The sequence below is a fragment of the Xiphophorus hellerii genome, chromosome 19 (genome assembly GCF_003331165.1).
Source record: "Xiphophorus hellerii strain 12219 chromosome 19, Xiphophorus_hellerii-4.1, whole genome shotgun sequence".
Taxonomy (NCBI): domain Eukaryota; kingdom Metazoa; phylum Chordata; class Actinopteri; order Cyprinodontiformes; family Poeciliidae; genus Xiphophorus; species Xiphophorus hellerii.
Genome location: NC_045690.1, coordinates 20,846,452 through 20,874,261, shown reverse-complemented (window position 1 = coordinate 20,874,261; position 27,810 = coordinate 20,846,452). Strand labels below are relative to the sequence as shown.

Here is a 27,810-nt window from a genome sequence, read left to right as displayed (position 1 = left end):
CGAAGGTAGTGGTCGTGGTTATGTGCTGCTTGAAGACGCAAGTGCTTCCTCCAGAGCTTCCCCGCGGCTAGGCTTAGTGACAATTTTTTTTGCTTATTTATCAGTCAAGCTCACCGTGGGTGACCCATTTCTGTTTGTGCATGATAATACCGCAAACTAGTTTGAAAGGTGAGCCTAATCTGCTCTGAACATAATAGGGACACGAGATTACAATGCCATCCCCAATGGAGGGATCTTCAAGAGAAGGTGACCTGTTTACTGTGAAACACGAGCTGAAAAATGGTAAGTAAGCTTCTGTAACTTAACGCAGCGCGTTTTAATGTGCATAGATACACATATATTCTACGTACACAGACGCTAAAGGAGAAATGTTTCCAGGTTAGCCTGGAGGAGCCAACCGTCACTGTCAGTTGGGCGTTTGAAGTGAGCGCTAACATGAACGTCGACGTTACTGAGGGATAGCAGGAGACTAACGATGTCAGGCTGCTGTTTTAACTAATGCCACTACTCAGACCCCCTGCACACTACGGTTATCTATGCGTATTAGAAACTGCGGCTAACTGCTAGCGTAACTTCCCCGTTCTCAACCATGGTGATAACATTAGCTTAAACTGCTTGGTAATTGACAGCGCGCTGTAAGGTTAAATCAGAGCATCCACCAAGATTATGCTAAGTTCATCGCCTCAAACGTGACGCCTACTTGTTAAATTAATGTCTCATTTTAGAAAACGCAACTGCAATGCAAATGATTCGCAATGTCGAGACGTTCTACAACTCTTATAACTGCAACCATAAGCTGTTGTGACTAATGTTATTAGCAATAAAGAAAAAAAATGAATGAATTCACCTTCAGGTTAAATTTCCTTAGATACATTTTTACCATTAGTTTTGTGTTTTAGTAACTTTGCACAGCTGTTGGTTCTATAAAGGTCAATAAATAAACTTAACGATTGTTACTGCTATTATAATTATTGATTCAAAATGATGTTAGAGTCACTTCACGTTTCATTTTATGTATTGCTTTTTTTAACCTGTTGTTTAAGGTGTGTATTAAATTCACTGTAAGAGGGCAACACAATTTCACGATAACCCAACTAGTATAAAAAAAATGAACTAGATGCATACTAGGAAATTGTATTCAAGACTAGAAAAAGCAACATTTATACGGTGGCAAAAATAATTTAATATACTGGCATAATAATATTGTGTATGACATTTATTGATTACTTGTGTTTACTGGGATGAAGACTGTTTCCATAAAGGCAGCTAGCTGACTGCACACCAGACATGATGTTTGTAGTTTTAATGCAGCATTACACAGACAGCATTACTGTCTATGTTTTATGGAACCAGAAAATATTTTTTAACACCCAAATTTGTCTTAAAAAAAAAACAGTAGAAGCCTTCTTTCAGTCTGTCGACTGGGAGTGAATAGCAACAAGTGCGGATGAGTAGTTATGCTGATTTTGATACATAGACAATTGAAAGGACCTAAAAACACAGGGAAATGTAGAAAATTGTTGCAGTTTTGAAAGTAACTGTTTTGTTTCAACCTTGATGACGCCTGATAGATACCTGGAACCAGCCTACCGCCAAGAAAAATAACGCTATCGCAAGAAAGTCAGTGTGAGACGGGAGCTATAATAGTCCACAGTGTTTGCAGCTTAAAGTTCCTTCCTCCCGCAATAATAGTAGTCACAGATGAATTACGTTTAGTGTTGACATGTATCAGTAATGGGTGTGTAGAGCTCTGCCATTTAGTGCAGAAGGCTGCTGCCTGAAGTTTCACACTTGAGTTGCAGCTGCTTTCTAATGACAGTGTTTCTGTTCAAGCTGCAACATGACTGTGCTTCCACTCCGGTTTACTACCCTGCCTCGAGTGTGCAGCGTGTCTTAGCTGTCAGTGATTCCTGTTTTTTTTTTTTTGTTTTTTTTTTAATGTGTGTGTCATTTGATTGTACATCTACTCTGCTATGAGAACAAATAAAACTTTAAATGTGGTTTAATGAGTGTTTACACAGTTAGTAGACAGAATATCTTATTTCTTATGAGGAGAAAAAAATGTAAACTTGTCAGATAACCAGTGAAAAAAACAAAACAAAACATATTCAGATATATATTTTTTAATCTTTGTGAGAACCTTCCCCTCCAGTAATTTGATGAGATTCCCCTTGACGCGCAGCAAGGCATCGTCTGGTTGGACGTTTCTGTCTGTCTATTAATAACCACTAAAATCAAACTTGGCAGGGTGTGCTCGACAAGGAGGTTATGCAACCACGATCCCTGACCTCCAATAGGAAGGACAGTGTTGTTGTTTTCAAATGAGTTATAGCGCATTTGATTTGCATTTTATTCCCGCGTCGAAGAAAGAAAGGAGAAAAGTCGGCGTAAAAAAAGATGAAATCAGCCGTATCAATGGCTATTTTCAGGCCGGGAGACAGAAGGAATGCGTTCACGACAATGGGCATGCGTATCTAAAAGTGTGCCATGCTCAGTCAGCTGTGCTGCGTGACAGTGACTGAGGAAGATGTGTGGCTTTGCTGAACGCACTGAAGCTCTTTGATGGGAGTTAATGACCTTTTGCTGGCTAATCCAGCTTGTTTGCCTGCATTTGCATGTAGGAATGTCCTTTCCTCTAGGATATTTGGTGCAGAGTTTCACCAGTCGAATCAAGACGTTTTGTTCTGTTTTCTTTAATTATTTTTAATGTGGAGCCATCTTTGCTTTCACTGAAATGGTTTCATGTCTTCAGTTTTAAAGCACTGCTTGCTCGTCTCCGACGAGACGAGAAAGGAAACTGGCTTTGTTTTTTCAGTGACATTGTCAAGGAATTGCAAAACTATTCATACCATTCAACATTTTTGTCATTTTGTCATGTTATAACCACAAGCTTCAGCATATTTATTTGGATTTTAGGGGCTAGACTGACATAAGATTGTGCACCTTCCTTCCTTCCTTCCTTCCTTCCTTCCTTCCTTCCTTCCTTCCTTCCTTCCTTCCTTCCTTCCTTCCTTCCTTCCTTCCTTCCTTCCTTCCTTCCTTCCTTCCTTCCTTCCTTCCTTCCTTCCTTCCTTCCTTCCTTCCTTCCTTCCTTCCTTCCTTCCTTCCTTCCTTCCTCCCTCCCTCCCTCCCTCCCTCCCTCCCTCCCTCCCTCCCTCCCTCCCTCCCTCCCTCCCTCCCTGCTAATTGTTTTTGAACATCCCATATTTAATTCTTTCTGACCAGAAGGCATTACTTTATATTAAAAAATGTCTAAAGTCCTTTTATAATAAATTCTATCAAATTAATAATCCTAAAGTCTTTTTTTTGTCATAAATCTTTTTAGACAGCTATTATTTTCAGATATATTTAATTTTTTTATCTTGATATAAGAATCACATAGTAAAAGGAGCTTTTTTTTGGATAAATTTCTCCTTTTGCTCTTTCCCTCCAGCCAACCTGACAGGCCACATTGAGAGGGTGGGCATTGAAAACTTTGAGCTACTAAAGGTGCTGGGCACAGGAGGTGAGTAGCACTGACCCTTCTGACTCAGAGAACAGGTGCAGCAGTGGAGACTCTCTTCTTATAGGAATGTTTTTGTTATTTGTTTACATTCACATTGATGAAATGAATGCTGCGTAGTGCTTTTTGATCAATTTTAAAACATTCCCCTGATGCCGAATCAAAGTGCGTCTCCGTCCCGTCTTTCCATTTTCTTATCGATGCTGATTTTGCTTTTCTAAACAAGTTTGAGCGTAAGACTCAGCAGTCCCGCCTTGACCAGAAGGGCGTCTCCCTGCAGAACATAAAACACAAGCAGAAAATATTGAACTTATCCCTCCTGCAGATTGCCTGGTGTCTTTAGAACGGGCATGCCGTGCGAATCATTCCTCTTTTAACCCTTCGCGCTCTGTGTTTGTGTCACCCAAAAGCGTACGGGAAGGTGTTCCTGGTGAGGAAGGTGAGCGGCCACGATGCCGGGAAGCTCTACGCCATGAAGGTGTTGAAGAAGGCGACCATCGTCCAGAAAGCAAAGACGGCCGAACACACGCGGACGGAGCGGCAGGTGCTGGAGCACATCCGCCAGTCTCCGTTCCTCATAACGCTTCACTACGCCTTTCAGACCGACACCAAGCTGCACCTCATTCTCGGTTAGGACACATAGAGAGCGAACTTCAGTAGCCTTTTAAAGTTCTCTTTAATTTCTGTTTTAAAAACAAATCAAAACTTTTTTTTAATCTTTTATCACAGATTATGTAAACGGGGGGGAACTTTTCACGCACTTGGTGCAGAGGGTGCGGTTTAAGGAGCAAGAAGTAGCACTGTACAGCGGAGAAATTGTCTTGGCACTAGAACATCTACATAAGGTGTGTTGTGTTTTTAATCTGAAGAGAATCATCATGCTGTGTGTCATCTGCGTGACCTCTGCTTTGTTGCCTCGCCGCAGCTTGGAATCGTCTATCGAGACCTAAAACTGGAGAATATTCTACTGGATTCAAACGGTCATATAGTTCTGACAGATTTTGGCCTGAGTAAAGAATTTGATCAGGTAAAATTCTTCTCCACAATGTGTTTGTCCTTTAAACTTTAGTAGCCTAATTTCATATTCACAGCAGAAAGTGAAACTAGGCATGCGTTCCTGTTTGGTTAAAACAATACTTCACCCTTCATTCCCAAAGCCCACCATCTTGTTGGACTATCTTCTTTTGTTTTGATTTTTGCAGCTTCTATTTATTTGGACTTTGAATTTAGGTAAAATCTTCAACAAAATATGATGGTCAGGCAGTTTTATTTTTTTTTAAAACTAGAATAAAGTCAAAATGTTACAAGAGTACAGTCGTAGTAATACGAGAACAAAGTCTTACGATGATAAAATCAAAATAATAAGAGAATGAAGCCTCAATATTACCAGAACAAAGTTGCAATATTAGGAGAATGAAGTAGTGGTTTTATGAGAGCTTCATCACACAGCAAAACAGTTTTTATCTTATTAAAACAGTTTTTTCTCATAATTTTAACAAGTTCTTCTGGTGAAATTCCATCTTTATCGAGCTAATATTACGACTATAGCCTTGTAATTAAACAAAATGTATTGTAGCCTCACCCTAATGCTCTGTTGTAGGGACAAATATTATAAGAGACACTTTTTGAAAATGTTATTTCTAACAGAAAAAAAGTGTTTATTTTTTTATTAAAATCAGAAATTGGATCTGTTATGAAAAGAATCTGAGATTATATTCCTAAGCCAATAACGACCCGTTTTCAGTTTTCTGCTGAAAATGGGCAGATTTTATTCAAAATTCTGTTATTTCATGTGATCTTCCCATCCTTCGCAGGGGAAACAAGCCCACAGCATCACACATCCTTCACTTTAGCCACCAGTAGATAAGAGGCCCTTTTCCAGAAACATATCTTATAATTTTTATGCAAGATGCACCCGGAAAGTCTTTATCCAGAAAAACTTGTTTCCTGGCATTATTCCTGCAGCTTTAAACAAACTCCACGTTACACACACACACACGCACACAAACACACACACACGCACACCCACCCCCCCACACGCCCACACACACACACACACACACACACCCGCACACACACACCCACACACACACACACACACACACACAGGACAGCAAAAGCTCACTTCCTGGCATTCCTCTCCAACAGCCACAGACATCTGAGGAACAACGCGCTCCGACATGCGGCAGAAAATATCCCTCCATCATTTTTTAATGAACAATTCACTTTGGCAGCATCGTCTGGAGCTTCCAGCGGCGCTGGCCAGCGATCCCATCTGGACATGTTGCGTTCAGAGTCCCTGGTGCTTCTGATAAAACTTTCTAGAGGTGAAGTCTAGTGACTGAAGACTGTCTCTGCACACTTTTTGTGTTTATGGGAGTTTTTAACAGTAATTCTTCCTGATTTCTCTCCTAGCGTTGCTTCTCACAGTTACATTTCTTTTAGGCTTCTTGATTGTCGCTCTTTCTGTGGATTTAGGCAAGTTTATGCAAGTAGCTCTTTTCTTGTGGCCATTTCTTGAGTTGCAAAGATCGACATACATTTAACCATTTAAATGCCAGCTTAACTAATTTGATTAAATGTATTTTTCCATTATTCATTGCAGTAAATCCTTGAAACATAATTAATTTAAGTAAAATAAATAGTCTTAGATTGGTCAGCAATTGCTATTTATCTATTTATTCCCTTTTCTGGAATTTTGTGGCAAATAATTCACTTCCACAAGTTCCATGAGTTAAAAATACTTAGATTTAAATTTAAAGGGTTAAAACTGTGTTTGTTGTGTTTGTGTTTGAAACATTTAGTGAAAAAAAAGAAGAAAACCGTGTCCATGTGTGTACCTAAAACGTCAAAATATCACTATTTTTATGAAAACTAAATGCAAACATTATATCATAAATGGTTCTATACTCAAATGGAGACATAATTTTGGTTTTCATTGAAAGTCTGTTGGGAAAATTTGGCGACAAAGATGTTAAATGGGAGTAATGGGCAAAACATAAAAAACCCTAACGCAATTAAATCGGTGTTGTTGCTAATCTTATTGTTTCAAATTCCATCCTTCTACTCTTGATGGTACGCTATTAGATATGTATCCTTCTACTCTCCTTCTTTTTTGTCATGTTTTAAAGAGAAGTAACGAAAACGTTGCTTCAGTTATATGCAATTAAAGGACAGAAATACCAAAATATGTGGGACTTTTCAAAGCATCGATGGATCAAAGCTGACAAAGTAATTTATGATGTTTATGCCCCAACCTGTTAAATAGCTGAAATCATCACCAAATATGAAAAAAAAAAAAAAAAATAAAATAAAAATATATTTTTTAAAATCACCATGGGAGGCTTGCAGTGAGTGTTAATGAATAAAGTGCTCCAATTAAAAGTTATTTTTCTCCAGCTTCTGAAATTATGCTAATGCCATAAAAAAATAAACTTATTTTAATACATTCCACACGTCTTTACCAGGAGTGCCAGTAATAGTACAGGGTGCTGCGAAGCCTCAGGACATTTTTATCCATCTATAGTGACGCTCTGAAAAGGATAAAATTGCGATTTTTAGTGAGCAGTTCTGGTTTTACTTGAGCATATTCATTTGAAATAATCCATTAGTGATATACAGTATATATATATATATATTTTTTTTTTGAGTCTGAGCTTTTTTTTTACTCGTTTCAGCTGGACACCTCTGAGTAAAGACGGTGCTAAAGTTAATTCGCTTCTGTGCACCGTCAGAATTTAGCAACATTTCATGAAAACGCCTGACGACACTCTTGACAGTGATGTTGCTAGGCACTTGTCGTTCAAATCCGTCAAGAAAGCCTCTTCAGTTCTAAAAGAAGAACTGAAGACGCCTACGTGGCTGAGCCTCTCCACAGACAACACATCAAAAACATCTGTGCGAAGTGTCAAGTTGAATTTTGTTCTTTCTTTTTTTTTGTTTAACGATTTGTAAACTTCTATACTGACTAGTATTGTTGATGCTTCAACGAAGATGTCTGACAAAGGCTGCTTCCTTTTAAAATGTGTTCTTTGGTGGATTGATTGTTTTGTTTTTTGTTTTTTCAGGTTGAGAGGGCTTTCTCTGTTTGTGGCACTGTTGAATACATGGCTCCAGAAATAGTTGAAGGAGGAGATTCCGGACATGACAAGGTAAACTTGTAGCTTTGACGCTTTGAAATGAAAAAATGCCTGCTTTTATTGCAATGAATTTCCCTTTTGAACTAAAGCCTTGGGTTTGGGCTTTGATGCGTTCCAGGCGGTGGACTGGTGGAGCCTTGGTGTGCTAATGTACGAGCTCCTGACGGGCGGATCGCCCTTCACCGTCGACGGAAATGAAAATTCCCACTCGGATATCGCCAAGTACGGATTCGTCTATGCGGAGGGTCAGGTTCTGTTGTCGACATTCTGCACTGCTGACGATGTTCATATCGGATATTGCAGGAGGATTTGCAAAAAGGATCCTCCTTTCCCCAAAGACATGGGACCGCTGGCCAAAGACCTGATCCAACGACTCCTCGTCAAAGATCCAAAGAACAGATTAGGATCCGGTCCTAACGGAGCAGAGAACGTGAAGAAACATCCGTTTTATCAGGTGGAGATCATAGAGTGCTTTACGCAACTTTAAATTTCATTGCAAAAGTTAGATTGTTTTTTTTTTTTTACATTTTGTGACTTTATAGCTACAAACCTTAGTGCATTTTATTAAGATTTTATTTAATATACCAAAAATTGCGATAGTTGCGAAAGGAACGCTTCTCATACAGGGAGAAAGAAACTGGTCAGAGTTGATAGGAGGGCCAGTGGAGGCAGCTACAGCGAAAACCTGGAAGAAAACCTGTTAGGGGATAAAAGGATTGGTGAGAGGGAGGAAGGTTCAGCTTCCATCTGGACAACAGAGCTACATTGGTTTACATCAAAGCCTATTCTGCTGCCTTTTTTTTGTTTTTGTTTTTCAAATGGCCTAGTAAAAGCCTAGTAAAAGACCATTCAGTCTAGTAGAAACATAATCCCAGAGTTTCTGCTGTAACTGCAATGAAAACTGGTTGAAAAACATGTTGCATCACGCACCGATCTGATATTAATATCTGTATCGGCCCGGATACTGAAAGAAATTCTAGATTGGGTATCGGTGTCAATGTACCTGATCCACAGTGGTGGATCTATTCAGTCAATTCTGTGCTTTGTGCTCGGAGCGACAGCATGCTTTATTATTTATTTTCCATCATATTTACAATTCCTAATTGCACTTTCTGAGCCATTTGAACGAAGGTTTGCTGCAGTTTATTCTTTACATGTTTGAGCAAGTATCTTTATTATTTATTTTACATTGGGTGTTATACTGACTGAACAAAGTTGTGATATTTTCACTTGATTGCCCAAGCTTGTGAAGCTATTGGTGTATTTAAGTTTACATTTATGACGGTGTTTAAAAAACCCAAATGAACAACAACACTTTAAGTCAGTTCAGTCCTGGTTTTCTGTATCGGATCGGAACTGGCTGATACAGAACCTCAAATATCTCAATTGGCAACAGGAAGGAAAACAATGGATTGGTGCCAAACTTTTGGGATTTATATACTGTATATATACATTATATATACTGTATATATATATATATATAGAGAGAGTTTTGCTAGTTTTTATTGGTTCTTAAAGAAATCCCTATACAAATCAAAGTTTGTGATTGTAACTTGACAAAATGTGAAGAAGTATAAATACTTTTGCCAGTAAACGTATTATGATGAGGTTTGCTAAAGGCTGGGAATGGTGTTTCATTTCTTTTTCTTTTTTTTTTGTAGAAAATCAACTGGGAGGACTTGGCAGCGAAGAAGGTACCTGCGCCTTTCAAGCCGGTGATTCGGGACGAGCTGGATGTCAGTAATTTTGCTGAGGAGTTCACAGAAATGGACCCCACTTACTCCCCCGCAGCGCTGCCTCAGAACTGTGACCGCATTTTCCAGGTGGGTGAACAGGAGGGGATGTAAACAACCAGACTCCGTGTTTTCAGCACTCTTTCTTTTTTTTTTTTTTTTCTTTTCCCTGCTGTTTCCTTAAATAGATATTCCTTTGAGTTGCTGCACAGTGTAACATTTAATTCTGCATGCCCTGTTTGCCTGGGCTTTGTGGCTGCAGGCGTTACAAAGTGTTAACACGGATTGTAAAAAAAACAAAACAAAAACAAAACAAAAAAAATCAACAAAAGCATTATCCTTTACTCACTTTTTGTCTGCGGCTATATTTGACGTACTTCACAGCAATTGAAATAATCGATTCAAGTTCTGAATGTCCTCAAAAGGTTGCTGTAAGTCAACATGAGTCTGTCTGTGTGCATTGGTATTCAAATTGACTAAAGGGTCTTTTATTGAAGTAATTGCTGCCATATGCAGCTCTCATTGAAGTAACAGATGTGAATGACTATTTTTGATGTAGCTTTGAACCATAATATGGCCCACAACTCCATGCCAGCTGATAGCTGTCTGATGTATTGCATGAAATTTCAACTCTGATTGCCTTCTGGATCCTTGAGCTCGGCAGATCAATAGATCCATTAACGGGCTTCTCTCGTGAAATAAAAGGTTACGCTTTGAGAGCATCACCACGTCTATCTCGGTTACGCCTTCAGTCTTTGATTGCCAACTTCATCTTGGCTTTTTCCCCCTCTCAGCTGCCGTTCGCACACTCCCGAAATTTTGCGGTCTTTATAATTTGCAAGCCTAGCAATCTCTGAGATAACGACAGCAATCCCAGTTTAAGCCGCGCACTTGCTCCCCCGTGGTGCCTCACAAAACAAAATTAAAATTGCATTAAGAGCGCCAAGATGTAATTTCACGGCAGAGCAATCAAATATTCAAGCCCGGCAATTTAGGGCATCTCATTCATTCGGCATCCATCCTTCCGTCCATCCATTGCTGTTATTGCATACCACACAGCTGTGTGTGTGTTGGTGTTGGGGGGTGGGGGGGGAGAACGGAGGGAGATTAACGCCAGCTCAAAGCTCTGGGCTCCCCACAGCTGGAATTAAGCAGTCACACAGCACAATGACAGTTTTGACAATAGCTACAGATGGACGGTGAGCTGTCACTCAGGGACGAGCCAAAACCCGCCTCGCTGCCGAGCCGACGCCGCAGTTTGGACGGGTTAAAGTCAGGAGGATTTTCCAATGCTTTCCAGCGAAGAACGCCTCCTCTGCTCTTGCTCCTGCGGTTTTTTGCCTCGTTAAATGACTCGGTGAAATGTAAACACGAGCGCGCTCTTCTGTTTCTGCTCGCAGGGATACTCTTTCATGGCCCCCTCCATCCTGTTCAAGAGGAATGTGGTGATGGACGACCCCATCCAGCTGTGTGGCGGCTTCGAGAGGCCGGGCTCCGCCGCCGTGGCCCGCAGCGCCATGATGAAGGTGAGATGAGCGGACTTGGGTCTTGGGTCCCCCCCCCCCCCCCCCCCCAGCAAAAACTTACAACTAACAGCCACTTTCGTGGTTAGATGGGATTTTCTCTGTTTCTTTGTAACAAGTTCACTTTTCTTTCTATTTGTCGAACTTCGCCTGTGTCACACTCTGCACCTTGCGATCCGCGTTCAGGCCTGAGCCTGTTTAATACACAATGTTTCCTTTTCTTCCGTGAATCCCAGCAATATGTTGCCTTTTGGGAAAGTAGAAATGATTTTTAGTCTGTACTTTGTTTCAATCTTTTATCCTAGGGGCGTTTGTACATGTATTATTTTGATATGAGGGATTTAAAAAACGAAACTTGACAAGTAGACCTTTTTTTGTTTTTTCAAAATTTGTTTGTGTTACGAATATATTTGGTACTTTTCAAAAGGTTTACTTTCACATTGTAAACATTTTAGCTCGCATGGAAGCCTGTTTCCTTTTAGTTTCTAGTTCTAACTATATAAGCTAAAGTTTGAAGCCAAACTAAGCTTTGTTCCATGGTTTTTCATAGAGAGTGCTAGAGAAAAGACTGTTTTTGATGATAAACCTGGTACTTGACTTTAACGCTGTTTATTCTGGTTTCTGTTTACCTACTTCTCCGTAATCTGCATGTCCATCTGTGTTGAGAACAGAGATGAAGGATCTGAAATGAGATATAACGGGAGACTTTGAAGTAAATGACAGACTTTTGTAACACATTGAACCACTGGTCCACCGTTCTTCTGTGCAGGACTCCCCTTTCTACATGAATTATGAGATGGACCTGCAGGACAGCGCTCTGGGAGAGGGCAGCTTCTCCATCTGCCGCCGCTGCACGCACAAAAACACCGGACAACAATACGCAGTCAAGATAGTCAGCAAGCGGTACAAACTTCTTTTCAAAATGTGTTTTTCCACCTAGGTGCGTCACACTTTGGTATATTTATAGTTGGATGCATCCAGCCCACCACTGGCTTCTCTGGCAAAAAAACCCCAAAACACTGGGCATTGGTCAGCCGCCTTTAAAGAAGGTCTTATGGAAGCATTACATAAGACGTGTGAAACTAATGGAAGTAAGCAGAGCGCCAGGTATGATCTCAAGCAATCCAGCTCTTTTCACACAGTTGTTGCTTTTTGGTTCCAATACTCCCACAAACCCTGCTTGCATCTTGGACGCTAGCCGCAGACTCTACGGCTCGTCACACTCATTCACTGACAAATATTGCTCCAGGTGTTGTCGCCACTTTATTAGCAAGCCACACAGCTGAAAAACAAGCCTCATCTCGACAAACCGGGATAGAAATCATGCTTTACTCATCGAAGCTGCTGTGGCACATTTCTTGACATTTTCAGCGCCTTGAATTGATCGTTTTTACCACTTTACAGGTGCAAACCTCCGTATGTCATTGGAATTTTTTTAGGGGTTTTAATGAGTTTTGATCAGATTGCATAATTTGTGTCACTCTCCTGCTGTCATCTTGAGATTCTTTTGCAGCCACCTACAGGTTTTCTTCCACCATAGCCTTATAAGTTAGCTGCATCCATCTTCCTATCAACTGACCAGCTTTTAACCCTGATGACAAATACCATAGCATGATGCTTGATGAGGTTGATGTGCAGTATTACTTTTCTGCTACACACAGTGTTTTGTGTTCAGTTTATATTACCTTATTCCACATGTTTGCTGTATAGTTTATGGAAAGCAGCAAAGAGGAAGTCTTGAGGAATTATGCTCTTTTAAAACTTGTTGTGAGGAGGATCTCTGCAGCTCCTCCAGAGGTGCCACCAGCCTCTCTGCTGCTTCTCTGATTAATCCTCTCCATCCCACGCCTGTCAGTGTTAGTAGGTTTTCAGCTGTGCCATACTCCTATTTCTACTCATTGCCTGAGGTGACTTCTGAAGGCGGTTGGCAGCGCTGAAGTATATTTAGGGGCTTTAGAATGAGATGGCTGAAAACAAATGTAACCCACTTTTTTCATATTTTTGTAAGTAAAAAGTAGAGAATGATTTGTTTTACATTCATTAGCGAAATCATACCATCCATCCTTCCATTGGCTATATTCACTTGCAAGGTCACAGGAGTAGTGACCCAACTTGTTCAGTTATACATTTTTAATGAACTGATTCGGTAAAAATAATACCAAAATCCAATGTAAACACCACTACAAGACACAGATATCCCCTGAAATGTTTTTCACTTGACTAAATTTGTGCTCGTTCGTGTCCGCTCTAGGATGGAGGCGCAGACTCAGAGGGAAATAGCGGCCTTGAAGCTCTGCGACGGCCACCCGAACATTGTGAAGTTGCATGAAATTTACCACGATCAGGTAAAGTTGGACCCGACAACATTCGGTCCGCTTCCTGCAGTCGTCTGCGGAGCCTCTGGGACCGCAGCCTTATTAAGTCCTGGAACTGGAACGGGGCAGATTAATGGGAGCCTGCTGGGAGCCTTTTCGGTCCTTTCCTGTATCGCCCTCATATTGTCTGCAAATATCTCTGTGTGCATGATATCTCAAAGCTGATTTATTTCTGAACCACAGCTGTATAAACAAGCTTTTTGTTCAGCTGAGTGGAAACAACCTAGATTCACTTGAGCTGCTTATAGAGTTGCACACTTAACCCAGAGTGAGTGTGCATACGCTTTGACGTGGCTTACCTCAGTTATTTGGGAAGGTGTTTCCAAGCGTCTGACTGCATACAGGTTCATTAGCCAAAGTCCTTCATGCCCAGGAGCACCACTTTAGTCCTGATGAGCTCAGCGGGGTTATTACTGTACCTCGCAGGCCTGTGACCCAGATCAAAGCGGCGCTGCCTCGCTTCGTCTCCGCTGAGTCCTGCTTTTGTTCCTCAGATCCAGCACTAATGAGAAACTGTACCCCTTTGCCCAGACACTTTATTCTCCTCCATCTTTATTAGAGCCCTTTCACTCAATACTATTATGGTTTGATCAGAGATGGGCTGCGGTTGATCTATGTTTCGCTCATCTGTTTGGCATCCAGGTAAAGTTGTAACAGTTAATGAAAAATACATTTAACATCACAAATTTATCAGCAAATTTATTGGCTTGGGGATTGCTTTAATGGAGTTTGGCGAAAATATAAACAGACAAGCATCAGCCCAAATATGGGAATGTTTGCTAAACCTTACAGTAGCTGTGTTATTGCTGAAATGCACCGATAAGAAAGCCATTTTCTAAGCCGCCGTTTTTTTTTTTTTTTGTCAAACTTTGACCTGCCAATAGCAACTTCAGCCAGATTCTAATGTGTTTTTAAGATTTATAATATAAGGAAATGTGAGCACTCCATCCAGAAAACACAGTAGTCCTCTCCCTCTTTGGAGAATGTGGACCATTATTATATATTTTTTTTCATTATGTAAGGATAATCTGGGAATAATATCTCAATGGTTTACGAGTGCCTCTAGTGGTCAGGTGATAGGCGAAATTATCAGGAACTAGGTCATGCTGTCAGGTTCACTTTCAAGCATTTTGGACGCTGAGGTGAACAATGTTAATCTAAAGCAGCCCAGCTCACCTCATTTCTGCATTGTCAAATGTGTAGGAAAGTAATTTAGCAACAACATTATATCTCCTTATGGTGATAAAATATGCAATCGTAAAATATGCAAATATTTCCAACTTCAACATGTTTCAAGAATGAACAATTGAAGACTCATAAGAATAAAACGGCTTTAAAGCAACTTTGCTTTATTGTTTGATGTTCAGCTTTGAATTTGAAAGTCTTGCTCTCTCTTGCCGTCTGGCAGCCTTAATGAACCTCTGACAAGTCTTGGTTTGTCATACATGATGCTATTTCCTTTTAAGTAGCTTCTTATGTCTTTTGTGGTTCTTCTGACCTCCTTTTTAAACAACTTGGTGACATTGAAAGCAACTACCTTTGCTCAGTCCACACTGTTGTGTCGTAAGCTAGCTTGTTCCAGTAGCGCTTCTCGATGGTGCATTCTTTGAGCGTGTTTTTGACTTTCCGAGGCTGACTAAACTGAAAAATCTCTGAAACTAACGTGTTCTGTGTTGTTTTTTTGGTCTAGCTCCACACATTCCTGGTTCTGGAACTGCTCGGTGGAGGAGAGCTGCTGGAGAGAATCCGGAGGAAGCAGCACTTCAGTGAAACAGAGGCCAGCCGCATCATGCGCAAACTGGTGTCTGCTGTCAGTCACATGCATGATGTAGGAGTGGTGCACAGGGACCTGAAGCCAGAGGTACCAGATATAACTCAAAAGAGCTCAATTTTTTTCTTCTTCTTCTTCTTTTTTTTTTTCATGTGTGTCTTTTGTGGTAAATGTAGCCTGGCTGGATCATATGCTTTGAAGGGAGAATTACTGTGTTTTTCTGAACTGCATATGATGTGGCTTGTTGTCACTCTGACTCTGCAATCTTCTTCAAAACAAGAGTAAAATTGTTTGACCCTAACACGGGTCAGAAGGACCCCGGCCAGTCTTGATGTACAATTTAGCAGGCTCTTGACTGAACCGAGCAGAAGGAGAGAGAGAGAGAAAAAAAAAAACAGAAAATGATTGCTGTCCGTGTCTCGAATTGCTTCGTAGAACCTGCTCTTCACAGACGAGAGTGAGAACTCCGAGATAAAAATCATAGACTTTGGCTTTGCGCGTCTAAAACCGCCAGACAATCAGCTGCTGAAGACTCCCTGCTTCACCCTGCAGTATGCTGCCCCAGAGATCCTCAAATATAACGGCTATGATGAGTCCTGCGACCTGTGGAGTCTGGGGGTCATTCTGGTGAGTGTGCGGCCGTAATACTGGTAATCGGAATAATGAAGTGTAATTCAATATGCAACATGCTGTGGTTCTCCCTGTCTTTTTTAGTTGTCATAAAATCACATACTTTACCAAATTGTGTAAAACATCAAGAAATAAAATGCATAATGTTTCTGGCTCAAATAAAAATAGAACAGAGTTATAAATACAAACCACTGTGAATTAAACACATTTTTGTTTCGTTTGGTTAGGTTCCAAGTTACTCCTTGTTAACTTTTTGGGCTTTCAAATTGCCTAAAAGTATAATAATAACACGGCATCCAAGGGTCCTTTGTAAGTCTTAAATTTTGGTATTTAAAATTAAGGCTTTAAAATGCCCTAATTATTTTTTTAAAAAAGTAAGTTTGCCTTTAATACGTTAATCACAGGTTTTAAATTTCGTCTTGGCAGAACTATTTTTTCTTTTCTGTCGGGCATAAGGTTGAGTCACACGCAGACATCGTTGCGTTCTGTGACTCACTGCCAACATACCCTTGCTAGCTAGCTAACTAGTATTTTTTTGCGTTTAACATGGGTAAGTGCAAATTTATCGCAAGTTGGCTGGACAAAGTTTGTACATTTCTTTGGAGATATGAGTCTTAAACTCCATTCGTAATGGTCTTAAAAAGGTCTTAAAATGTCCAAAATTTGAGTTGGTGAAACCTGGTGAGACTCTGAATAACCGCGCTACTGGTACTAATCGCATATGAGATGCGGAAGATGACTTCTGCATAATGTAGCAGTAAAGGTGCGTTTCTCCTAATATAAAAAAAATGAATGGTTGCAGGTAGGCACAAAAAATTTAACTAAAGAGAAATCACAATTGGCCAAGGAGGGAGATCGTAGTTTTTAAAAAAAATCTGACATCAGCCACAAAATTCTGGTTTGTGTTAGAGAACCATACAACATTTTTCACTAGCTTTTAGGGAACATCCTTCTTGGTGACTCCATTATATAAATTCATAATACTGACTATTTAAATCCGCAGATCCTCTTTAAAGTTTTTCTCTGAGGTTAATCTATCCTAATCTTAAGCTTTGTACTCAGTCGATTTATTTGTCTTACACAATTTTTAGATTTCAAAAAATGAATGCCGGGTATCGTGCATAATTTCCATCTAAGCTCCTGGTGCCCTGTAGTAACCGGACTCAATTTAATCTGCACCACAAAACAGAAAAACGACCAAACCAGCGCTCGCAAAAATGGCATCCTTATGCTGTCCTTTTTAAAAATTTCTGGATGAAGGAGGAAATAGAAAAGGAGACGTTGTGTGGACAAAGAGAGGGCACAGATAGAGAGAAATTTCTACTTCTGTTCTGGCCAGTCATCCATTCAGAGCAATGGCTTTATATTTATGCGCTGCTTTGCTGTTCTCCCTGTGGGAGTGTGGGAGGGAGGGATACATCGAAGTCTGCTTTATGAAGCTTTGATAAAAACGGGTTCTGACATGCTGTGTGCACAATGCCCTGCAAGCCAAGCGAGCTGAGACAGTAGCCAAAAGTGCTCTTCCCCCGCTGCTGTCCTTTTAATGAGAAATCTGAGGGCAGACGTAAGCGGGCGAAGGTGAGAGCATCCTGTTTGCTCAACTGAGCACAGGACACTCTACTTTTTAGAGCCGCCGCAGTCACGGTCAACAACCTCCAGCATAACAATGAAAAAATGCGGACGGTCGTGATCGGTCGAGAGCGCTTTTAAAGCGTGCCATATAAGCGCCGGCGCCTCGTTTTTTTCCCGGCTCCATCCAGGGCGCCACGCTGTAAAGTAAAAACAAACATTTAACGGTTTGTGCGCCACAATTGGACGACGTTTTAAGCATTCGAGCATATAGGCTGGTGATTAGGTCTGTGCCCCTGATCGATGCTGGTTTTCCTCTGGTTTCAGTACACCATGCTGTCTGGACAGGTGCCTTTTCAGTGTCAGGAGAAGAGCCTGATCCACACCAGCGCTGAGGAGATCATGCACAAAATCAAGCAGGGGGATTTCTCTTTTGGAGGCGAGGCCTGGAGAAATGTGTCCCAGCAGGCTAAAGACCTCATACAAGGTGAGGCTGTAACCTCTCACTATGTGTTTTGCTACAATATTAAAAAGATTTCATCAGATACAAAAATAAGACATCTTCATGTGTTGAAGCCACACATATCAGTGTATTAAAGAAGTTAATTTGGAGGTAATTTGGTCTAAGACATTCTTCAATACAAATGTTGGTTTTCAAGCACTTGTATTCATATTCGACTGTGACTGTGTATTATTCTATTAGTTTCCTGATGTTTTATTCTTAGAATTGAGTAATTTACAGCATATTTTGGTGTAACCCGATCCTAATTGGTGGAGGACTATTTTGCCCTCATTTCCAACTTCCTCTTAACCTTAGCAAAACGCTCAGGAGAAACGCGGCGAATGACAGTCGGACAGGGATTGGGGTTGTCCCGTCAGACCGTCAGTTCCCGAAACCACACAACAACATAAAACTTGTGAAAGCGCACAGAGTAAAAAACTTGTGACACCATCTCTTAAGAGGTTGAAAAACCTGGTTTTTCAACACTCGCAGTTCATACTAAACTCAATAAATTTGCAGCAGAGAGAAGTAGCTTCGAAATCCGTTTCTACAAAACATGTTGTGGAGTTTTTCTAACTCCACAACAACCATGTCTTTGGAAGCTTCACACTTTTTCCATTATCCAGATGATTGATATAACGGCGCTCTGTGAAGTGTTCAAAACTTGGAATATTAATTTTGAAACCTGCTTTAAACTGCCCTACATTGTAATTCCTGACCTGTCTGCTCTGTTCGCTGTTTTTTCACTAATGTCCTAACAAACCTGAGACGTTCATAGAACCTGCATTAATGCGGGCGCTGTCTGATTGGTGAATTTTTGAACAAGGATGATTACCCTTGATTTTATGTCGGTGTATCAGAGTAAATACTGTACATCTGGAAAGTATTCACAGCGCTTCACTTTTTCCACATTCTGTTATGGTACAGCATCGTTCCAAATTGTATAAAGTTAATTTCTTTTCTCAAGACTCTACACACAAACACTCCATTATGACAATGTGGAAAATAGTTTTGAGAGTTTTCGCTAATTTATTTAAAACAGAAAACCAAGACATCACATTTATGTAAGTATGTAGAATGTTGTGGAAAAGAGAATCATTTAATACTATTTGGAATAGGGTTGCAACGCAAGAAAATATGGAAAGAGTACTGTGAATGCTTTCCATATGCACTGTACAATCGCATAATTTGTTTAAAAGAAACAAACAAACATTAAAACTATGCATCACTTCCTTTCACTTCACTATTATGCACCAGTTTGTGTTGGTCGATGACCCGCCGAAAGCACTCAACTGTTCTCATGTGGCCAAATTCTGATTCAAAGGGCATGAAAACTTTTTCTAAGTTGGGATGTAAACATGTCGGCAGTATTGCCGATACGACGCACAGATTTGAACAAAGATATAAAATTGCTGTCAAAACAGGAAGCTTGTCCTCAACTGAACTTCAGTGAAGCATTCATGTACTGCGTAATATACTGGTTTTATGAACCAGTATATTAAACTGGTTTTATGAGTAACGTGCACTAACTCGCCACAAGAGTCTTGGTGATAAACATTTTCCTTCTCTGTCATAATTGGTATGTAACAATTTTTGATGTTTTGTTGTGTCTACAATCACCCACTTAAACTAATTAATGTTACTTTTCCCTTTTTTTTTTTTTTTACTTGAGCTCCTGACTCCTTGTAACATCCTTATTGACTACAAGACTAGAAAACCTGTTGCTTAGAGCCACTTCTTTGTTGGAATTGCCTGTAACTGTCTGTGGGTTGCATCTGATGGATATCATGATGCCTCTTCATCAAACTGTAGGTGACCCAGTTTCATCATTTAGATCACCATTTTAAAATAAATGTTCAGCAGTAAAAAAGTTTTTGTCCTAAAATTAAATTATTGTTCAAAACTTTTCCATTAAACACGATGAATCGATAATTGAAATAATTGTCAACTAATTTAGTAGTCGATTAATCGTTAACTGGAGTATGCAGACTCTAAGAAAGGGTATTTGCTGAAAGAATGATATACTCAGAGCAGTAATTAAAAAAAAATTGCATCCAAGTTAAAAAACAAAACAAAAAAACTTTTGTCTGTAAATCTGTTCTACGCAGAACTCCTCAAGGGGCATTATTAGCTTCACCCAGTTCAAATTTTGTAAATAATATCTGTTTAGCACCTTTTAATATCTAATTATTAATCAGCAATCCAAAATCAATCAACAGATCAATCCTACAATGTATTAATGTCAAGTCAAGCAGAAACAGCTGAGCGTTTCGCATATGTTGTTGATGTTGGAAGTTTAGCTGCCGGTGCATCCTTTGCTACAAATGATCAAGTGTTTATTAAAAGCAATTCTGATATTACATTTTAGGAAATAATGTTTATTTTCTGAATTGAATTATTTGTTTACTAACGTATTGAATATTGTAAATTTGCAGAATGTGCCAATTTTTTCCCCTGATTAATCAATTAATTGTCTAAATAGATGATCGATTAATCGAGCACTAAAATAATCATTAGCTGCAGCTCTATTATGGGGGTTTAAAGCCCTTCCCTGCTCAAACTGAATCCACAATAGATAGTGACCTGGATAAGTCAAATGTCGCCCTGCCACAATCTGGTTCTTGTCATATTTTTCAAAAAATTATTTCTTCTTTTCAAAAATTCTTGTTTTCCATATTTTTGTTCTTTCAAATTTCAATCCGTTTGAGAACAAAAACCTCATTAAGAACATTTTTAACACGATAATCAAGCAGTGGAGAAATTTTAGAGCACTTTGACACTTATTCATCATCCCTACTATCGCCCCCTGCTGGCTATTAGCCAACAGCAACATTGCGAGATCTCTGCTTTGGCTTAAGCACCTGCTCGGGGGAAGAGAATCACTTCCTTTGTGGGACTCACACATGAGTCGCCTTCCTCGCTCGTGTGTTAAGTGAATTATCTTTCTTTTTTTTCTCCCTCGCAGAGCTGCTGACAGTGGACCCAGACAAGAGGATTAAGATGTGCGGCCTCCGTTACAACGCCTGGCTCCAGGACGACAGCCAGCTGTCCTCCAACCCACTCATGACCCCCGACATTCTCGGCTCCTCCACTGCCTCCGTCCACACTTGCGTCAAAGCGACCTTTAATGTAAGAGCGCCGCGAAGGAACACTGTTGTCAGAAAGTAGGTGAGAATGTTCTTTCTATTCTAGTAGTGCTCTTCTTCTGGGAGCCTGCCGCCGAATCCACCGCCTCGTTTAAAGAAGTTGTGGAGACGCTGTAGAGTCATCGTTTGATGCCATCGCGTCTGCATGTCGTTTGGGTTGTGCATCCACTGGCTTTAGACATCTGGATTCGTCTCAGTTAGATTTAAATCTGGGTCTTGGTCGAACCATTTTAACACAAGATTGTCCTCTGAGCTAAACCACTTCTCTTTATTGTTGTGGGATTTTTCTTTTCTTCCTCGTTTGTTCTGAGGGAAAGGATTCTCACAGCATGATTCTGCCACCACCACGTCCCATAGTGGGGGATGGTTTGTTTGTTTTCTTCCACACAAGGCAGATTACAAGGCAGTTTCTGTTGCTCAGAACAAGCCTGTCGCTATAAGCAAATGAAGGGCAATTTTGTTTACAGAGACATTATAATCCATTTTTTAATGGTTTGGGTTGTGCGTGGTTTTTGTTTCTGTTTTATTCATTGTTTTTGGTTGTTGTGTTTTATTTTGGATATTTGAAATATTGTCCATATTGTACAGTATTCTTTACAAAATGAAAGTTTATTGGTCCTTGAGAGAAGGAGAACTTGCAATATTATGGCAAGTTACTTGAAAATGGCCTCAAAACAATATTATCGCAAAAATTACTGGGACTATTTATCACGCTGCGGTATTTGTTATGGTGACAGGCCTGATTTAAAATCACAGCTTTGTATTTAACAAACGCAACAGCGACTTTTAATGATGTGCTGGAGACGTTGGGCCAATAAAATAAAATCAACATTTGACCGACATCATCTTCCCTCCTGTTTCGTCTTAGGCTTTCAACAAATGCAAACGGGAAGGTTTCCGCCTACAGACGGTGGACAAGGCGCCGCTGGCCAAGAGGAGGAAAATGAAAAAGACGAGCACCAGCACGGAAACGCGCAGCAGTTCCAGCGAGAGCACCCACTCCTCCTCCTCCTCTTCGCAGTCTCAGGAGAAGACGCTAACGGAGGGCGAGCCCAATCCGCCGCCTTCCAACAGCCCCCCCGTCAAAACGCCGGGCGTCGAAGAGACGGACTGCGGAGACCAGAACGCACTGTCGGCCTTTCGCTTCTCGGAAGGACAGTGAGGCGGCAGGCGACGGATCCGGACTCAGTTTTTGGTCGACGGACCGTGGAGTCGGACCCGCGCGACGACTCGGTCTCCGCCTCCAGCTCCGTTGCATGGACGTCTGCATGTCACCAGAACCGAGCATGCAGCAGGAGCAGCAGCTTGCACCGTAATATCAATCAATCAATCAATCAATCACCATTAGCAATAGCCTCTCTTTTCTTTTCTTTTTCTCTGACTTTCACACTTCCTCTGTTATCAATCAGGGTCTGGACCAGGCAGAAGTTGTCATTGTTGTCTTAAGGGCTGCCCCACCGTCCCCGGTCCAGGAAGACGGAAGGGAGGGACGTCTTTACTGTCGTTATTAAAAAAGCGAAACAAAAAACCCCCCAAAACAACGTCGGTCCTCTCCTCGTTCTTTGTATCTGTCCGTGTCTAGGTGTTTTTTTTTTTTTGTTTGTTTGTTTTAAAGGGAAACCTGTAGTATTTAAACCGCGGATGCTTTGTAAGGGAGGAGACGACGCGAAACAAAACCTTGGGTGAAATCGCGTCCAAGAGGTGGGGCTTTTATTTATATGTGAATTTTAGACTGTAATCTATTTATCATAAGCTATATTGTTAACTTATTAATGGTTCCAAATGAGCCTGAATAGAAATAATGGATTCATGCGAGTGTTAAAAAAAACAAAAAAACAGATATTTTTGTGTAAGTACGGTTCTTTATCTGCAGAAAACATGGTGGGTTTTGTAGACATGACTGCAGCTGGCTGGTTATTAACAGTCATGTAGACTTTAGTATCACGGACGCAAAGGGAAAAAAACAAAACAGCCGACGGTGTTGATGATTGTTAAAATGAAAAATGTATGCATAAAAGATTAAAGAAGCAAACATGTGAGCATTTTAGCCCAATGTGTTTTGTAGTTTCTGCGAGAAGCGAAGCATTTCTCGTGACCCTGAGAGCAGAGCTGAGTTTAGAGTTGTCGCTCCCTCTGATGTGGAACTACTTTAAAACTTAAAATGGCCACTTCTCTAGCACGGTCCAGTCCTCGGGGTCAGCAGCGGTTAGCGCAGCGGTGGGTTTTCCTTGGGTCGCGCTGCCTCAAAAAAAAAAATTTAAAAAAATGTAATTGCGTCCTTCCCACTACAGTCAATTAGATCTTTGGGAGAATTCAGATCCGCTCGATGTGAGATGAAGTAGAGCTTTCTCTGATTGACGATTGAAACGGGCGATTTCAAGTGGTCTCCCGTTCAGAAATAACGAAATGCAATTACTTTGTAACGGGAAGGTGGTTTTCGTTTTGTGTGTGTGTGTGTGTGTGCCAAAATTGCAGCCGAATCAAGTAATGTCCGGTTTCCAGCTACGAGTGCAGAGGTGGGGATATTTCAGGAGTCTGCAGGGCAGCAAAGTCATGTTGCTTTCTTGGAAGTCTTCAAACCTTTTTTGTTCTAACAGCGACAATAAAAAGTATTCACCCGTCTAGGATGTTTTTTTTTCTTCTCTTTTTACCATTTTTACTGCTTTGTTAAATCATTAATTTTTTTTCAGTTATTTGACAAAAAAAAAACTTAGTCTCAAAAGTGAAAACTGATTTTGAAAATTGTCCTCCAGGATTTCTATATGCTTTACCTTCTACCTTTAAGGTGCGATCACACCAAGCGCGTTTCACGCGTCTGGTTTGAATGTAAACCAGACGCGGGCCCTTCGCGGGTCGTGTCGCGCGCGACTCGAAGCATTTGGAGCGTTTGACTCATCCGACAAATAGGCCAGCGACGGAAATCAACGGCTAGAGCGATTTTGACGCGGCTGACGCACCTCAACGTAGATTTTGTTGAGGTGCAGAGACGTGCCGCATCAGGCACTCACCTCCGCGTTCTCCGCATCAGACGTGCCTGATGCGGAGAATGCTAGGTGTAGAGCAAAAATGTCAAGCATCCGCATTCCAAGTGCACACGCGTCGAACTTGAAGCGTCGGACGCGTTTTTGACGTGCACAACGTGCCGTTACGAGCCAGGCTGGGATCAGAGCATGGCGCCATGTTCCTTCCATGTCTCCATGATGGATTGAATTAAACTCTAGGGGAAGTACAGTGCCTAAGAGTTTTTTTTGGTTACCATCTTCTGACTGATACGTCTTAAAATATTTTCAGATTTGCTTGTAATTTTTTAGCCTTCATGCTGTTGTGGTAGCCAGGTGTCTTTATATTGCAGTCACTTGAAACAAACTCACTTCACTCCATGTGATTTCTATTCCACTAATCATAATAGTACTACCAACTGCCTGGACCTAAATTAAATTAAGCCGAGTCACTTTAAACCAAGTGAATATTTATTAAATCACTTGTTTTATGTTAAATACTTTTATTTAGTTATTTAATTGTAGAAACCAGTTTTCACTTTGCGGTTATAGGATTTTTTTTTTGTGTGTGTGTGAAAAAGAAATAATTTTTTTTTGCTCATGATTGATTTGCAAAAGCGATAAAGAGGTAAAAACATCCGAGGGCGTGAATACTTTTTATAGGCACTGCATGTCTGACTCGGCTCGTTCTTCGTCTCTGATGCTGCCCTTGCTCCATCTACCGTGTGTGAAATAAGGAACCATGCAGACATTCGGTTAGTCCTAAGTTTCTAGTGCATGGTATAATGTGAACTGAAACATGAACCACTTTTATCCTTTTTTTTATATTTATGGCCTTTGAGTCAGATTCCTACTTGATTCAGTGTGAGTTTGTTTACTTTCACATTAGAGGGCCTCGATTCAATTTGGGACTTTCAAGTTTTACTCCTTTGATACGTTATAAATGTACCAAACTCGTTCTTTTTAACGAAGACGCACCGATTGAGCTTCGACCTACCGACGCCAATTTTAGTCGACGACAGTTTCTCTTTATGAGACGTTTTTGTAGCTTTCCTGTCGTGAGGGGTCTTTAAGGTTTTCTATTATTTCAAAACGAGACTAATTGATTTCTGATTTGAAATGCTAATGCTTTTTCGCATCTGACATTAGGGATTAGCATGGCTTCTGAGAACGTAGAGCCTCTTGAGATTTCTAGAAGGCTGCCAGCATTTTCAACTCCAACATTTCCGTAACAGAAAGAGGTCAAAAACTCAGAAAGGTCAGCCTTCCTGCAAGACTTTCTGAAAGTATGGTTTAAAGCTGGTGTGGTGTGTTCACTGCCTTGTAAAAAGGTGAGATGTTTGAGATGTTCGGTCAGAGCCGATAAAGCTAAAAATGGTTTGATTTCGGTCGCTCGGTGCATCTCTACTTTTCTCCCTATGGAGATATTCTGACGTCCCAGTGTTCTAGTCGGTATAGTTTGACAGTTTTTAATGCCGTGTCGTGTTAGTTGTTATGTCTCTCTTTCTACTACTTACTGATATATCGTATTTTGTTGATTTTTTATATATATATATATATATACACAGGAGGTGGGATGTGAAATCGAAGTCCTGAGCTTGACTACTGTGTCCACTCAAACACTCATTCACCATCTTCCATTTTAATGCACTCTGACTCCGAACCAAAGCATTAACTTTTAAGGTAGCTACCGCTTTAAGCTGCATGAAAACTGTTTCCTTTCATGCAATTATGCAAAGAAGTGCTTAATTTTTTATGTTCGAAATGTTCAACATTACTATTATTACAATGTTTGTTTGTTTTTTTTTACAGTTGACTTGTTTCTTTTTTCCCCCCCATCAGCACACCCTCATGCCTAAAACTATGCACCTCTTTTCACCCGTGTGTCGCTTTTGTCCTTTAAAAAAAATAAAAATAATAATAATAATATATATATATAAAGAGAACGAATCAAATGGGTTCAAACATAAAAGGGTGTAGCACAATGTACATGTACTGTGTCTATTTATTTACTTTTTTTCGTTTTTCATCCGATAGCATCAACCATAAACATAGAAGCGGGGTGGGGATCCGTTGCCCTTAAAAAAGACAAAAACATCTGGAATCCTTGAAACTAAACACTACAAAGCTCTCGTCTAAGTTAGCTCGCATGAGTTCCCCGCTGCTGCCTCATTAAGCCTGTTCTTTTGTTTGGGTGTATTAATAGCTCAAGTGGAGGAAGAGGAAGAGTGTCCTATATTGTGCTCTCCTCTGGGAGCCGTGCTCTATTAACTGATGCGCTGCGCTGCTGTTTGCTCCGGAGAAAATACCGTGCTCCACTCCGCGTCTCTGTGGGACCAAGCTTCCCTTTCTTAGCAGGGGAACAGATCAGTGAAGCACATTAAAGGGCCGGTTTGGCTCCAGGGTCTCCCGGGGACGACTCTCCCTCCTCCCCCTCGTTTTGACGAGCGCCATGTTTGATGTCCTGCTATGGAAGAGAGAGAGAGAGGGATGCGTTAGTCTGAATTTGCAAGTTTAATGAAATTTCTCCCTCTTCCTCCATTTTGAAGTTGAAACATCACACCTGATGGAATTAATCCTTTTTTTTTTTTTAAGAATTCAAACACTGTTTGTGTCAGCAGAGACAGAGGTCACATGTTTTGTTGCTAAAGTGACTTTTTTTTGGAGCGTATCTATTATTATTTTTTTTAATCACCAAAAGCACGGCTTCTCTTGTACACCGTTGGGGCCAAGTCTGCTTTTATTTTATTTATTGTATTTTTAAAAAAAAGAAAAAAGATTTTATTTCTTTGAACAGCGGCGCTGAAGTGCCCAAACCCATTTTGATGTTTTAAAAACGACGCGACCCTTTAATGAAGCGATTCTCCTGCCAGGAGCACTTGAGGAAAGACTGCAGTAGTATTTCTAGTTTTGCCTCAGGAAAAAAAAAAAAGAGGAAAAAAAAGAAAAGAGGTGTGGGGAGGGATTTCAGAATGGAAAGAGGCTTATCTTGTGTGTGTATTTATTGATATTGTCTATAATAAGGGAACCGCTTTTATCAACCTGAGTATGTTACAGCTTCTTTGACTGAAATTTATCGAAATATTCTCAATAAATGTCTGTTTATGTCAGCAGCTTTGCAGTTTTTTTTGTACTGAAAGTAATGTAATGTTTATTCTCATTTAACTGACAAGGCGGAGTAGTACAAATTTTTATATATTTTTTTTTGGTGGCTGTCGATGTACATTAGAGAAAAAAAAAAGTTTAACAGATAACAGAGGTCAAGGTACCTTGACAATTTATTTTTCAGACGTCGTTGGCTTAAAATGACTCTCTACGTCATAACTCGACGCAAAAGCAGCCATATGGGAAGTGCGTACATGGATTCTGACCTCTTCCAGGAGATTATTGTGACATGAATTGTATTTTCATTTTCATTTTTTTCTTTTTTGAATTGAGAAGTTTGTAGATTTGCATGTGTAGTTTGGCAGAATGCGTGGCGTTGGCACCATTTTTTGTCACGTTGCGTGTGATTCCGGTTTCTATTTTTCAGCGTCGACGGGTCAAAACGTGGCTACTGTAGCAGCAGATCCTTTTGAAGCGGAGCAATTGTGCGATCACAAAAGAAACAAGACCAAGCTTTAAGGACAAAAAAAAAACAAAAACATGTGCTTTCAGTAATTTATTTATTTTTTTATATGTAAGAGTAAGAAACGACCTATCCCCCTTTACAGTCGTTTATCTGTCTGTTCCTGTTCATGGCTGTTGTTCTGTAATCTAAACCTCAATAACAGTACTTTTACCTGATACATGACTATACTATCTATTTTGTAGAGCACTGTGGAGATCCTCTTTTTTTCAGGTGGCATCGGTTACTTTAACTGACCGGGTAACTGACCAGGGGGAACCTTAATTTTCTTCAATAAAAAGCTTTTTACTGGC

At 40.4% G+C, this 27,810-nt stretch overlaps 1 protein-coding gene across 4 annotated transcripts; it reads left to right on the top strand.

Moving 5' to 3' along the window:
- Positions 1-3: 3 nt before the first annotated feature.
- Positions 4-27,810, top strand: rps6ka5 (ribosomal protein S6 kinase, polypeptide 5). 4 transcript variants are annotated; one of them, XR_004336800.1, is made up of 18 exons: positions 5-282; positions 3,434-3,505; positions 3,913-4,131; positions 4,232-4,347; positions 4,428-4,529; positions 7,570-7,653; positions 7,760-7,863; positions 7,945-8,095; positions 9,303-9,464; positions 10,775-10,900; positions 11,667-11,800; positions 13,149-13,242; positions 14,963-15,133; positions 15,479-15,670; positions 17,570-17,729; positions 20,710-20,873; positions 21,759-22,202; positions 22,300-27,810. XR_004336800.1 is itself a non-coding variant. In XM_032547231.1 (17 exons), exons 1-17 carry the CDS (start codon positions 213-215, stop codon positions 22,050-22,052), a joined length of 2,415 nt encoding a protein of 804 aa, XP_032403122.1. In that variant the 5' UTR covers positions 5-212; the 3' UTR covers positions 22,053-27,810. The 4 variants fall into 4 exon arrangements, 3 of the variants coding, with proteins under 3 accessions (XP_032403123.1, XP_032403124.1, XP_032403122.1); XM_032547231.1 differs by having other exon boundaries at positions 21,759-27,810; XM_032547232.1 differs by lacking the exon at positions 4,232-4,347 and having other exon boundaries at positions 4-282; positions 3,913-4,046; positions 21,759-27,810.

Coding starts and splice junctions, on each gene's coding strand:
- rps6ka5 (XM_032547231.1), top strand. CDS start 213: ATGCCATCCCCAATGGAGGGATCTTCAAGAGAAGGTGACCTGTTTACT. Junction 7,654..7,759: donor GAGATTCCGGACATGACAAG/GTAAACTTGTAG, acceptor GATGCGTTCCAG/GCGGTGGACTGGTGGAGCCT. Junction 9,465..10,774: donor ACTGTGACCGCATTTTCCAG/GTGGGTGAACAG, acceptor TTCTGCTCGCAG/GGATACTCTTTCATGGCCCC.